Genomic DNA, 13,836 nt, shown 5'->3' on the forward strand with positions numbered 1-13,836 from the left:
CTAGCTGTAAGATTTCAGAGTAAAAAGAAGATTAGGAAAGAATGAGGGAGGATGATAAGAGCCAAGTAACTGGAGGAAGAAGCCCTTTTCTCTCTGATAGATAACATATACCGTATATACTCGAGTGTAAGCCAACCCAAGTATAAGCCGAGGCCCCTAATTTTACCACAAAAACCTGGTAAAAACTATAGTTCTATTACTCGAGTATAAGCCGAGTTTGAGTTTTCAGCACATTTTTTTGTGCTGAAAAACTAGGCTTATACTCGAGTATACATTTTTTTGTGCTGAAAAACTAGGCTTATACTCGAGTATATATGGTATTCATAAGTTTTTTCTGGTCATTTATTACTTTAATTTCTGCAAAGATTGTTAAAAAGATACTGATCATCTAAGAATAAATTATACAATCACAATATATTAAATATAAAACAAATATTTGAAACATCGCAAATTATTATTGCTATTAACCAGCACTATAGTTAATAGTTGTATACCCAGAAGCATCATAGTTCATCTCCTAAACTCCAGGCAAGATCAGCTGTCACTACTAGCAGCTCATTTCCCCACTACAAGATGGATGTGGTATTAAATGAACCTCTGTCCATGTAATACATTCTGGGAACTATGCAAATAATTTTTCCAAGGGGTTAAATGTAAAATAATGCCTCGTTTTGCGACCTTGAAAGGCAGCCCCCTTAACACCAAGTATGACCTACAAGAAGTCTAAAGATATGGTGTATGGTATATGTATTCCATAAGAAACAGACTCCCAACTGTAGACAGCACTGTTTCATCCTGGTTGGGTCTCATCAGTACAGCGTAGGGAACTGGTGTGGCTGTGTGAGAGAGACTATTGACTAGGTTTGGCTTAATCCCACACCATATCTTTAGACTTCTTGTAAGTCATACTTGGTGTTAAGGGGGCTGCCTTTCAAGGTAGCAAAAGGAGGCATTGTTTTCTATTTAACACCTTGGAAAACGTGTTTGCATACTTCCCAGAATTCCCTAGTGGAGCATCTATGGCTTTAAGTCTCCACATGCCTTTAAGGTGGCCTTAATTGGCAATCTCTCCATAAGGAGAACACCTACTGTCTGACCCATGTAATAAATTGTCATACAGAATCCACAAGGGCTAAAACAGCTACATGCTCTGACAGCTATACTTACTAATGTCATATATTGAAAGGGCTTGTCATGTTGACACAACCCCTTTAAATACACATTACCTTACCTGACATGAGATACCATGACAAGCCGAAAATCCCCCCAACACATATTTGGCCAAAACTACCATTTAGACCTCCCTTTGAAAACAATCCTTTCCCAGTTTTATAATAATCAAAGTCAATTTGTCATTTGTCAAATATTATTCATAAAATATGAAGCCTGAGGCATAAATTCACTTACATTTATCTCACATACCACGCAAAGGTGAATTCATTTACTTTCTTAACTCAATGGGGCTCATTTACTAAAGGTCCGAACACCGCACTTTCGTCGGGAATTGCCCCAGGATTGGCGCTGGCTTGCATGTGACAGAAATGGGGGGGCAACCCGACAGATTTGGACAAACCGCGGAATTTAAAAAAAGGATTTGTGTCGCAAGATTAAGCACTCACGTGCACCAGGAAGAAGCAGGTGAACTCCGGCGGACGTGGACGCAGCAGCGACACATGCAGGTACTCGGACGCACAATGTTAGTGAATCGCGCCGGACCCGAATCCTCGTCAGACAACGCACCGCTGGATCGCGACGGGACCAGGTAAGTAAATCTGCCCTAATGGTTCACATTTATCAAAACTAGTGCAGTCTGTACTTTGTGCAGTTTGCCTGTGGAGTGGAGAGGGCGCCAGATTCATCAAAACTGGTGCAGGGTCTTCATGAATCTGGTGCCCCCTGCACCGCTTAAGAAGTGGGCACGATTTTTTTTGTTGCACTTTGTTCATGATGCAGAATTGTGGTGCACGTCAGTATTAAATGTGGCACAAACTCAGAATAATGTGGGTGCACATTTTTTCTGTCTTGTCGGACACAGAGCAACCGTGACACAAAAGTGGCGCAGACACTTTATAAATACATGTACAAGCAGTTTGCACGTTCTTGTCAGCGCAAAGTCAGACAATAAGTGCAGGCTCATGTCTCAAGACTCATACAAGACTTGTAAACAACAGAAGACTACATTAGAACTTTGCATTGGTCTTTGAAAATATAATTTACGGTTCCACATTTGTCTTCTTGGTAGCAAATTACCAGACACGTCTCCATGTATGAGCTCTCGTTGCCTTTGATATACTGCAACTCCACTGCCCTTTTTTCTATTCTACTAGTTAAACATCTCATGAGTAACCAAGACCTGGCAGTTCCACAATGTAAATGATGTTGAAACTTGCATGAATCATAACTGTCTCACTTAATGTATACCTGTCACATAGTAAATGCATAATATACATTTGAATTTGATAATAAAGCGCTTTAAAATTTCATATGCTGAAAAGCAATCAATCATAAATGAGGTGAGAAAAAAAAAGTTCTTACCATGGATGACATTCTTTCTTCATCCAGATCAGAGCCATGGTTTCGATTTTTCTTATTAAATGCTTGGAAAATTTCCTTGGAGTCAATGAATATCTTATGAGTTGGGCTCCTTGGATGGGAACTCCTCCTTTTTATACCAGTAAAAGTATATTTATAACGTGGCAGATCTGTAAAGACATCATCAATCTCATCGTCTTCCTCAGTGTCGTCTCCACTTTCGTTATCTTCTTGCGCCTCATTATCATAGGTGGGAGTTTCGGAAATAATCTCAAGAGGCAAATCAGTGAAAGTGATAGCACTTGGCTTATGCTTGATGACTCGAACATTGTGAGTCTTGCTGTAGGAAGTTTCCTGCTGGTAAAATAATGGAGAAATTTCTTGATATCCATCTTCAATGTTGCCTGGGGAAAGGTCAAACTCAGTAGATAATGGGGACCAGTTGCCACTCTTGGTTGTAGAGTTGGCGGAAGTTGTTGTCAGGTTGTCAATCTCCGGGGTTGTTTGACTATCTCCTTGCGTTGTCCAGCTGTCATTCTCAGAACTTGTAAGTCTTTCTCTGGTAGGAAGATTGGTGATATCAGGTTTCGAGCCTAACAATGTGTCAAAGTCTTCTAGATTTGTGTGTGTATTCCTTCCAGAAGTAAAAAAGTCATTTCTCATTTTAAAGGAGGTTAAAGAAAAGTTGCAAGCCGTAGAAAGGATTGCAGAACCCTCAAGATCCAAAATCGTTTCCATACTTTATCAGGTTTGGTTAATCCGTTGTCATATTGTTTGGGTTCTTTGTTATGATCTTGGATTGAAATCAGTGGTCACTGTTTGCTCCATCTATTGATGGTTCCACAACAATCTCAAGATTCAACTTTTTTTTCTGTAATAAACATATAAGATAGAAAATGATAATGTAAATAGTATTGTATGGGAGATATAGAAGACATTACCATGTTATGCTGAAAAATATTTTTGTCATGCCTAAGTTTCCCCTTTTTGGCCAGGTCCATCCCAAACAGCAAATTAAATGTAAGCCAATGCCAGTGTATATACCTTAATGGAGTTTCATCATCTTATATTTTTATGGCATACCCACAGGATCCGGAACTATTCTGAGAATGAGGTATACGGTCCACTTTCCTATGGCCGAACTGAATGGAAAGTTTGCAGCACATGCTCTACGAGAGCCATGAAAATATTAGAGTTTGGCTGCTTGGCTTTTCACCATTTCACCAAAGCAAAATCTGCATCTGGCCTGGATGCAGGAAGGGGGGCAGTGGACCAGCGTTCTCATCTATCATGTATTTGTGATATACTTTGTGGTTCATAATTGCATCTTGAAGGAGCATTCCACTTTATATATCACTCTTAACTATAACAAAATAGAATGAATTAACAAAAAATATTTTATATGTATCTATAGACTGTCTCAGACTGTCTCTGACTGTCTCTGTCACTGACCATCTCCATCACTGACATTGTCTCTGGTAGTCTTTTTCAGTGACTGTCTGTCTCTGGCAGACTCTTTCAGTGACTGTCTCGGGCACTATCATTCCAGTGACTGTCGGTCTCAGGCACTCTCATTCAGTGACTGTCGGTCTCGGGCACTCTCATTCCAGTAACTGTCAATCTTGGGCACGCTCATTCCAGTGACTGTCTGTCTCGGGCACTCTCATTTCAGTCACTCTCTCTGTCGCCAACTGTCATTTTGTCTATGGAGAGATTTGACAGAAGTGACTGAGAGCAAAACTGCTCTAGTTGCCCATGGCAACAAATCAAAACTCAAGTTTTATTTTTGCACAGCGGTTTATAAAATTACAGCTGATCTCTGATTGGTTTCCATGGGAAACTGGGACAGTTTTAACTCATTTCTGATAAATCTCCTATGTCTGTATCCTTATCCATCTTACCTCACACATAAGTTGTCTTCTACTAATTGGCTGTAGAAGCCAATCAAAGCTCAGAGCTCATATTAATTACATATTAATCACCTGTTGCAGACAATGGCTTCTGTATATGGTGTTTAATAAGTGGGTTGTAGAAAGCGCGGGGTAAAAATTTCAGCTCAAAACCTGGTCTAAGACGTTCCCTGAGTCACAGGTAACAACTGTGCAAAATTTGGTGATTATAAACACAACGGTACAGATTCCTTTAGCGGACATACATTCACATCCATCCATCCAGCTTTATATATTAGATGAATATTTGACCCAGTTCACACCACCATTTTTGGTGTCCTTCGCTTAGCCTCACTTCCTTAATTTTGAACTCCAAAAACAACATGGGGGCGCAGCGCTAATTTTTTTATTGTCAAGAACTGAAGTATGACAAAATGTGCACATCTTCCATAGTACACACCTGAGTCGGCAGCTCAGATATGTTGGGAAATGTCCACCCCAGAAAACCCCTTTTAATGAAATGTCCACCCCAGATAACCCCCTTTAATGAAATGTCCACCCCAGATAACCCCCTTTAATGAAATGTCCACCCCAGATGCCCCTTTTAATGCAATGTACACCCCCTTCATCTCTCCTGCCCCGCATCTCCGTTTTCTTCTCTTCTGTCCCGGGCACATTACTATGATGTGGGAATGTTTCGGCCTTGTGACGTCATAGTGCAAGGGCCCGCAAAGTGAAAACACTATGACGTCAAGTTGCAGTGTCATTGCTGCGTCATCGTGTATGCTGGAACAGAAGAAGAAGGATCCGTGGAGTCGGGTAGAAGAAGCTGAAGGTGAGTGTAGAGTTTTTTGGGGTTTTTTTAGACAAATTTTAAGGGGGGCCCCATTCAGAAGTCTGCTATGGGAGCCTGCGTCTCCTAGTTACCCCCCTGCATACAAGTCAATTGAAGTGTTGGTAAAAAGAAGGGCTTCCATTTGCCTTCAATTTTAGGTGTCCTTCATTCTCTTGCCTGATGGAAAAGAGGAACGGATACCACTAGTGATGATGTGAACTTAGCCATAGAGTGCTGTAGGTCAAAAGTCCTGACAATTGTGGTTAAAAGGATGTAAAATTGAGCTGGGAGTTATAGAAACGGACATTTATAGAACTGAGAAGACAGCAGCTGAAGAGTAGTCTCGACTGACACTAACTGTTGTCAGTCACAGTGGAGTTGCCACAAACTTATTGGTCACATAAGGTATATTACCAGCTGCGATTGGGGGCTACTTACTTAACTCATGTAGTTGTGCATAAATGTAACAGTAAACTAGCTGGTCAGAAAGGTAGATTACTGGACAGGTGACAATGTCACAGGGAAATTCAAGCAGTTTTCTTATTTTTTAATGCTCAAACATCTGTATAAACCAATAGGGCGGCATGGTGGCTGAGTGAGTAGCACTTCTGCCTTGCAGCGAATCCCACCCAGGTCAACATCTGCAAAGAGTTTGTATGTTCTCTCCGTGTTTCCTCCGGGTCTTCCGGTTTCCTCCCACACTCCAAAAAAAAACATACTGGTAGGTTGTTTAGATTGTGAGCGACATTGGGGACAGGGACTGATTTGGGAAGCTTTGTGCAGCGCTGCATAATCTGTGTGCGCTATATAAATAAAGAATTATTATTATTAAATAAAGAAGTATTAAAAAGAATCTAATGAAATTGAGAAGTCACAGACTCACAGTCAAGACTAGAGGTCATGAGGCTCAAGTGACAAAGTCAAAGGTAAGATTCCAAATTACAGAGCTTAAGTATCCTGTGATTGTCAAATAAGTCAGACTTGAACAATATATCAGCTGAAATACCAAATTCATGGTGAATGCAAGGTATTAGCCCTGGAAGGCGTTAAGAAGGGTCAAATAACAATGGAAGATCTGGGAGTGTAAAATGGGTATTAGAGTCATCTCTGATAAGTATAGCATTTGGACATTCAGCCAACGTCACTGCCCGAAACTGGACACTCTGAGAACTGTCCTCAATTGTGAGAAGACTTCTTCTTATGACACTACCGTTGACATCTTCGTCTGGGAAGTACTTTAATAACTATAGAAGCAGGAACTAGAGCTTGAGTTTTAAGTTTCATATAGAAAATAAAGTCAAATGTGGGTAAAAGCTCGAAAATTTATGTACTGTCCTTTCTAGAGTATGGTCTCATGACATCTTCTACCAGATCATCAACGTTCATCCCTATATAGACTGATACCCTTCTGTGGGTAGCATATACCAAATGTATATCTCAACTTCCTTATTTTTGGGTTTTAAGCTGCAAAGGCTAAATACTTTAGGTGAAATCTACAGCTATAATTGACATAGGGCAGTTATAAAAACCCATAGTGCAGGTCACTTTGTACTGTGGGAAATATGGCACTTTCTGATCTCCCCTTTGCCAGACAGATTGGCCCACATTTATCAAAAACTGTGCCACATTTAAAATAATGATAATCACCCTAAAAGGGGACCATAGCCCATATGTGATATAGTTTTACAGACTGGTACACTGCTAAGAGAGCAGGGGGAGGGGAAGACAGTGTAACAGTCTGTAAAGCCAGGTCACAGAATGGCTAGCATAGCATAATTATAAAACCACCCCAAACAAGTATAAGCCGAGTTTTTCAGCACAAAAATTGTGCTGAAAAACCCTAACTCGGCTTATACTCGAGTCTATAAAAAATGAACACTGTACTCACCTTTCCGATGCCCCTGCAGGGCCTGTGTTAACTTTTTTAACTTACAATGTTAACTTTTTTATAGGCTGGGCATGCTCAGGGCAGGAGCTGGCCGGCTATATACTTGGGGGATAGGCTGGCTATATATTGGGGGCAGGGCCTGGCAGGCTGTATACTAGGGGGCAGGGGCTGGCTGTATACTAGGGGGCAGGGGCTGGCTGTATACTGGGGGCAGGAGCTAGCTGTATACTGGGGGGCAGGGGCTGGCTATATACTGGGGGATATGGGCTGGCAGGCTATATACTGGGGGGCAAGGGTTGGAAGGCTATATACTGGGGGGCAGGCGCTGGCCAGCTATATACTGGCTGGAGGCTAGGACCAATGCATTTCCCACCCTTGGCTTATACCCGAGTCAATAGGTTTTCCCAGTTTTTTGTGTTAAAACTAGTTACCTCGGCTTATACTCGAGTTGGTTTATACTCAAGTATATACGGTATATTTTAGAAGGAAGGAGGGCATGGATAACGAAAATAAGAACATTACCCCAGTCACAGTGCCTTAATCTTTGAATAAATGTTCCAGTTTTTTATGTCAGATTTCTTTAATCTAGATAGACCATTAAAATGTTTTATGTGTGAAACCCCTATAACAGTGATGGCGAACCTTTTAGAGCCTGAGTGCCCAAACTTCAACCAAAAGCCACTTATTTATTGCAAAGTGCCAGCACAGCAATTTAAGCAGTAATGTTTTTTGACAACTTTCAATCATTCAGCCTCCTAAAGACACCAAAGCAGTTGAAAAGAGGAGGGCAAATTTGCCTATCATTGTAGGAAGATTCTGTAGGAAGATTCTTTGAGTCCTGTTTGGTGAACTTCATGCTGGGGTGATGGCCTGGGTGCCCACAGAGAGGGCTCCGAGTGCCGCCTCTGGCACCAGTGCCATAGGTTCGCCACCACTGCCCTATAATATCACCATCAAGCTACTATCTCATTTTTTCAACATATAGCAAATTCCATTTTCTGGGTGATCATCATGTAACACAAGTAAAAAGCACTCTAGAAATGTTATACATAAGTAATAATTACAGCAATTTTAAACCTAAATTCTACAGTTCTTATAGGACACTACAACGACACGTGGTAAACAGCATAAATCTGTAATGAATTGCATTCTTTGAGGACGTTGCACAGGGGCCCCGAGGTAACAGAAATATGAACTGCCCCTACACCTTGTGTAAGAGAAATGCACAAGTTTAAAATACATCTTATACCATCTGTAATTGGTGCTATTGATAGAATATCATAAGTCAAATATTAGATCTACACATATGTAGATACACATTCTTATGTATTTTTGCAATGCATGGGTCTTGGGTCCTCACTCCTGAGACTACAACTCTCAGTACTGCTAAGAGCTCCAGATTGCTACAACTCCCATCATACACAGTCTATACCTCTAGCGTGCAAGTTGAGAATTGTAGTGTCAAAGCAACTTGAAAACTCCATGTTGTTTGACCCAATGATTACACTCCAATCATACATAAAACTGTGGCAGCAACATGGTAATGAATGAAGAATTTCCCAACCACCAAAAATGGAGAGTTCTGTTTACTACTGTGACACTGACAACATTCAGCCTTACCTGAACTGGAGGCTCATCCTTAGGAATCACAGCAAACAAGGTCCGGAGAGCTGCAAACATAATCCAGAAGGAATACTGAGAGTAATGAAGTGGGATACTGCTTATGTGGAAACATAAGATTCCTATTATATGGCACTTCACCTTACACGCTGCACAACACCTATTCAACAAAACTATGTATAAGAATCCCTAAGGCTAAGACTGCCTCCTGAGCAGCGCTGAAATTACTCCAGCAAGACGGGAGCAGGGAGGGAAGGGTGTTCTGTGTGTCAACTCAATAGGGGAACAGAAGTCGCTTCACTTTTAGAACTAAATATTTGCTATTTTCAATGTCAATTGCTCCTTCTTTACTGTAAATAAGCAGAGATAAAAGTGGTACGGTACAGAGTATTCCGTTTTACATGTTATGTTCAATATGGTTCTAATTGAAATCATACATAGTGAGAATTGTGGCCAAAAAGAAATCATAGGGCTATAATAAAGACATATTTTATTAGATCAAATTTCGACCCTACAATACAGTGGTTTCCTTTGATCTTTGTAGGATCTCAGCAGCCTTTACTCAGCCAGAAGAACTGTGTAAAGGTATAATATGAATGCTAAAAGGTGGCTATATTATTGGGATTCTTTGGGTAAAATTGAAACCAGTTGACCCTCAGACTAATGGGTAGGCACAGTGGGTCTTTCGGGAGGTGAGCAGCTGTGCAAATCAGATCTCCACTTTGGTTTTAAGCATGGGACCACTCTTTGATCTTCCAACCCAGACATCTGCAGTGCGCAACTACAAGGAGCTCATGTGTGAAGCAGAAGTTCTGCGCATGCACAGTAGCATGCCCCAGTAGCCTCTTAAGAAAATTTGCATATCAAGGCCATTAAACTTTCTAAAAGATTGCTGGGACTAAAGGATTAGCCCTAAAAAGGGCTATCCTTGCATTCGTTAGATGCACCTACCACAGGATCTAACTTAATAGGTAGTAGGTGGTAGGTTTCCTTTAATTCTTTACCTGTACAAGGTACCACTACCCACCCTTTGAGGTACCAGTGGTTAGCACTCTTACCATGTACTGACGGGTCCTTGGTACAAATGACAAATCCAACAAATGATAGCCTCAGCACGGATATGTGCATGACCTACACCAAAAAAATGACCATGATTGTGTATAGTGGGCATAGCTGTTGGCAGGGGCATAACTACAGGGGTAGCAGCCAAAGCAGCTTCAATGCGGCCCACAGTGTCAGGGGGCCCTGGCATCAGACCTGACACACTCAATAATGGAGGATGTGCGCCATTATATTAATATTATGCTGCACATTGTACAGCGTAATATGTATATAACAGTGCACATCTTCTACAGTACACAGCATTAATCGTCAGCTCAGATAAGAAATGTTGGGGGAGAGGAAGGGATCAGTAGAACAATAGGACTAGGGATCTCTCATCTCTAATTCCTGCCCTCTACTTCCCCCATGTGAAATGTTTATGTGTAAGGCTACATTCACATTAACGTGTGCCCACCGTACCGTAGCACGGCAGGCACGTGATGGCGCCGGGGAGAGGAGGAGGGGATAAGTGCCGCTCACCCCGCCCCTCTTCATAGTAATATATGGCACATGGATAGGACATATCTTTCTCCCAGGTACGGAACGGTACGATGCCGCACGTGTACAGCACCGTACCACTCCCATACGGTGCTGTGCGCCCATTGCCGTGTATGGGGGGCGTATATACGCCATATATATGTCGGCTGTATATACGTCCCCCATAGGTTCGTGTGAATGTAGCCTAAGAATATATAAATGTGTATACATATATTTTTTTCTATGGGAGTAAGGGGGTCCCATTAAGAAGTCTGCTATGGGGCCCTGCCTCTCCTACTTACGCAACTGGCTGAAGGTACCGTATATACTCGTGTATAAGCCGAGTTTTTCAGCACAAAAAATGTGCTGAAAAACCTCCCCTCGGCTTATACACGAGTCAATAAAACACAAAAAAACTTCCATACTCACCCTCCGGAGGCGCGATGGTCCGCGTGGCTCCCGGTGTTCAGCGGCTCCTCTTCTGTCTTCCCCGCAGCTGGTCTTCGGTCTTCTCTGTGTTGGATCGCGTGGAACGGAGCATCAGGAAGCCGTCTGTAGGTGAGTATGAAAGGTTTTTTTTTTAATGTGCTTGGCGAACGGGGCTGGAGGCTGTATACTTAAGGGGGCTGGAGGCTGTATACTTAAGGGGGCTGGAGGCTGTATACTTAAGGGGGCTGGAGGCTGTATACATAAGGGGGCTGGAGGCTGTATACATAAGGGGGCTGGAGGCTGTATACATAAGGGGGCTGGAGGCTCTATACATAAGGGGGCTGGAGGCTGTATACTTAAGGGGGCTGGAGGCTGTATACATAAGGGGGCTGGAGGCTGTATACATAAGGGGGCTGGAGGCTGTATACTTAAGGGGGCTGGAGGCTGTATACATAAGGGGGCTGGCAGGCTGTATACTTCAAGGGGGCTGTCAGGCTGTATACTTCAAGGGGGCTGGCTGGCTATGTACTACTGGGGGCTGGAAAGCTATATACTGGGAGGCTGTGACCAATGCATTTTCCACCCTCAGCTTATACTCGAGTCAATAGGTTTTCCCAGTTTTTTGGTGGTAAAATTAGGGGCCTCAGCTTATACTCGGGTAGGCTTATACTCCAGTATATACGGTATATGGCTGCCATAAACTTTAACAAGGTTGGTTTTAATGGATCCAAGCAGTACATCTAAAGTGTTCTGTAGAATTTAAACTTTTAGATTTCAGCTTGCCTTGTCATCCATAGCCCATAGATATGGATCCATAACAGGTCGAAAACCAACAACTTCAAAATGACGATCTTGGATATTTCATTTTTGGGAAACTACATGAATTTACATTGTGGACTTAATATTATTGTATAGAGACCTGAAAATCCCAGAGTACACTTTATTTAGTAAAAATCCTAGTAACATGTTTGTGCCCTGCTTGTATAAAGTAAGAACAGATATAGGAGAGCAGAAGATGGCTAATAAAGATTATGCTAGCATTCAGAATGAGATCATAGGTATCACATGCCAAAAGCCACAACCCCCTAGTATTCATACAATAACCCAATATAACCTGAAGCACCTGGATTCAACTTTTTGTTGCGATCATGTTACACACTAATAGTAGTTTGCTGACTGGTTAACATTTACTACTATTTAATGTATACAGAAATAAATACCTTCTTAAATTACCAAATTAGATATGTACACTACCCAGGAAATGTAGAATTGTGTAACATTTGATACCTGAATATATCAATCGTCTTCATTTTACAGATTTCATAAAGTTAACAGCAACACATTCCACATACAGTATGTGCTAGAACCTTCACCACCTGGGGTGTTTTGTAACTTCCTTCTTGTCATATATATATATACATAGGAGCTGGATTTTTAACTGTTAGTAAGCGGTATCATGTTTAACCCTTTTCCAACAGCACTAGATTTTCACATGAGTTTGTCTGCATTTGCCTACTCAATTAAACTAGTATATGGTAAGACTTAGATATTCAGATGCAGTAGTGTTTAACTTGAATCAGGTGACATGCTACACTGTCATAACCCACAGCAAAATATCAGTTGAATAGATCTGTAATAGAGTAAGTAAGCAACCTCCCTCCACCCCCAGCTGCCATAACCTATACACATAGAATTACACAGTACATCCCTCCAAACCAAGGCAGTTTCTAAGTAATTTACTCTGGAAGGCAAACATCTAAAAAGTCCATAATGAAACACAGCACCAGAACTGGGCTCCAAATACAGCAACAGAACAACGTTCATATCATAAATACATCATAAGTAAAGCAATCTATTCAGAAATACAGCACCAGAACCAAGCTCTGTACAGAAATACAGAATCAGAACTTAGCTTTGTACAGAAATGCAGCACAAGAACAATGCTTATACCATAAGTACATTGCCTGAATAAAAAATGTATATATTTATGGTATATACAGATAAACTACCCCTTCCCCCCAATTAATTAGCAAAATGCACTTATACAAATTGGCATATATAAAGTGTGCCCTCATAATGAATTTATAATAGTGTCCGTATAAATAATTCATATATATATATATATATATACAAAGTGGCTCCATCATTATTTTACACATGTAAATAGTGGCCTTGAAACATGGGAAGTACCGACGTAACTTCGTTTCTTATTTTGCTTTCAAAATAAATATATTAAATATATACATATGGATTCATTAAATTATAATACAGCACCATCCCTCTAAGTTAATTTATATAGTATACAGTGCTTCCCCCAAATTATTTTAGCACATAAAACGCATAACTGCAATATGTACAGCTACTCTCAAATTACAATATAGTGTTCCCCATGAATTATTATTAAAGCTTAGTATATAAGTACCAAAACCAAGCTCTGTGCATAAATAAGTACATAAATAAAGCACCAGAACCAAGCTTAGTACATAAATCCAGCACCAATATACAGCACCAGAACCAAGTTCATTACAAATATACAGAACCAAGACCATGGGGGATATTTATCATAGGCTGGCGCTCGTGCGCCAGCGTATGATAGCCCCGCCGCTGCAAATTCGCAGCCCGATACATGAAGAGGCTTCTGCCTCTTGATGTATCGGGCTGCCAGTTGCGCACGTATGAAAAGTCGCCGGCAGCAGTGAGTGCGCAGGCGCGGGGACAGTAACGCCCCGCGCCGGCCCACTCCAGTCCGGCCGCGCCCCCTGCTCGGCCGGCCGCGCCCCCCCTTCACGCCCCTTCACGCCCCACTGGCGTGAAGGTGGCGGATTGTGAAAAATAATCGCAAAAGCTAGCAACAAGCTAGCATTTGCGATTATTTCAGGGCCTCTGCGCCACTGGCGGTGCGCAGAGGTCCTGATAAATATCCCCCCATGAGTATGACCAAATACGTGGGTTTTGTTACCACTATTGTATGTTCCAGTTTTAAGTGATGACATAGAAGTGAAGAAAGTTTTTCTATTATAATTGTTCCCTGATAAATTTTTGCACTGCTACAAATACTGACATCC

The 13,836-nt window shown here is 41.5% G+C and overlaps 1 protein-coding gene across 1 annotated transcript in view; it reads right to left on the bottom strand.

The window, feature by feature from the left end:
• STARD13 (StAR related lipid transfer domain containing 13) overlaps positions 1 to 3,389 on the bottom strand; it is a 213,520-nt gene extending 210,131 nt beyond the window's left edge. Inside the window, exon 1 of the mRNA XM_072134401.1 lies at positions 2,536 to 3,389. Coding sequence (XP_071990502.1) covers positions 2,536 to 3,270 — 735 coding nt within the window. The 5' untranslated portion in view covers positions 3,271 to 3,389. The remainder of the gene's footprint in view (positions 1 to 2,535) is intronic.
• Between the last annotated feature and the right edge of the window lie 10,447 nt (positions 3,390 to 13,836).

This window comes from Engystomops pustulosus, chromosome 2, assembly GCF_040894005.1.
Source record: "Engystomops pustulosus chromosome 2, aEngPut4.maternal, whole genome shotgun sequence".
NCBI classification, from domain to species: Eukaryota; Metazoa; Chordata; class Amphibia; order Anura; family Leptodactylidae; genus Engystomops; species Engystomops pustulosus.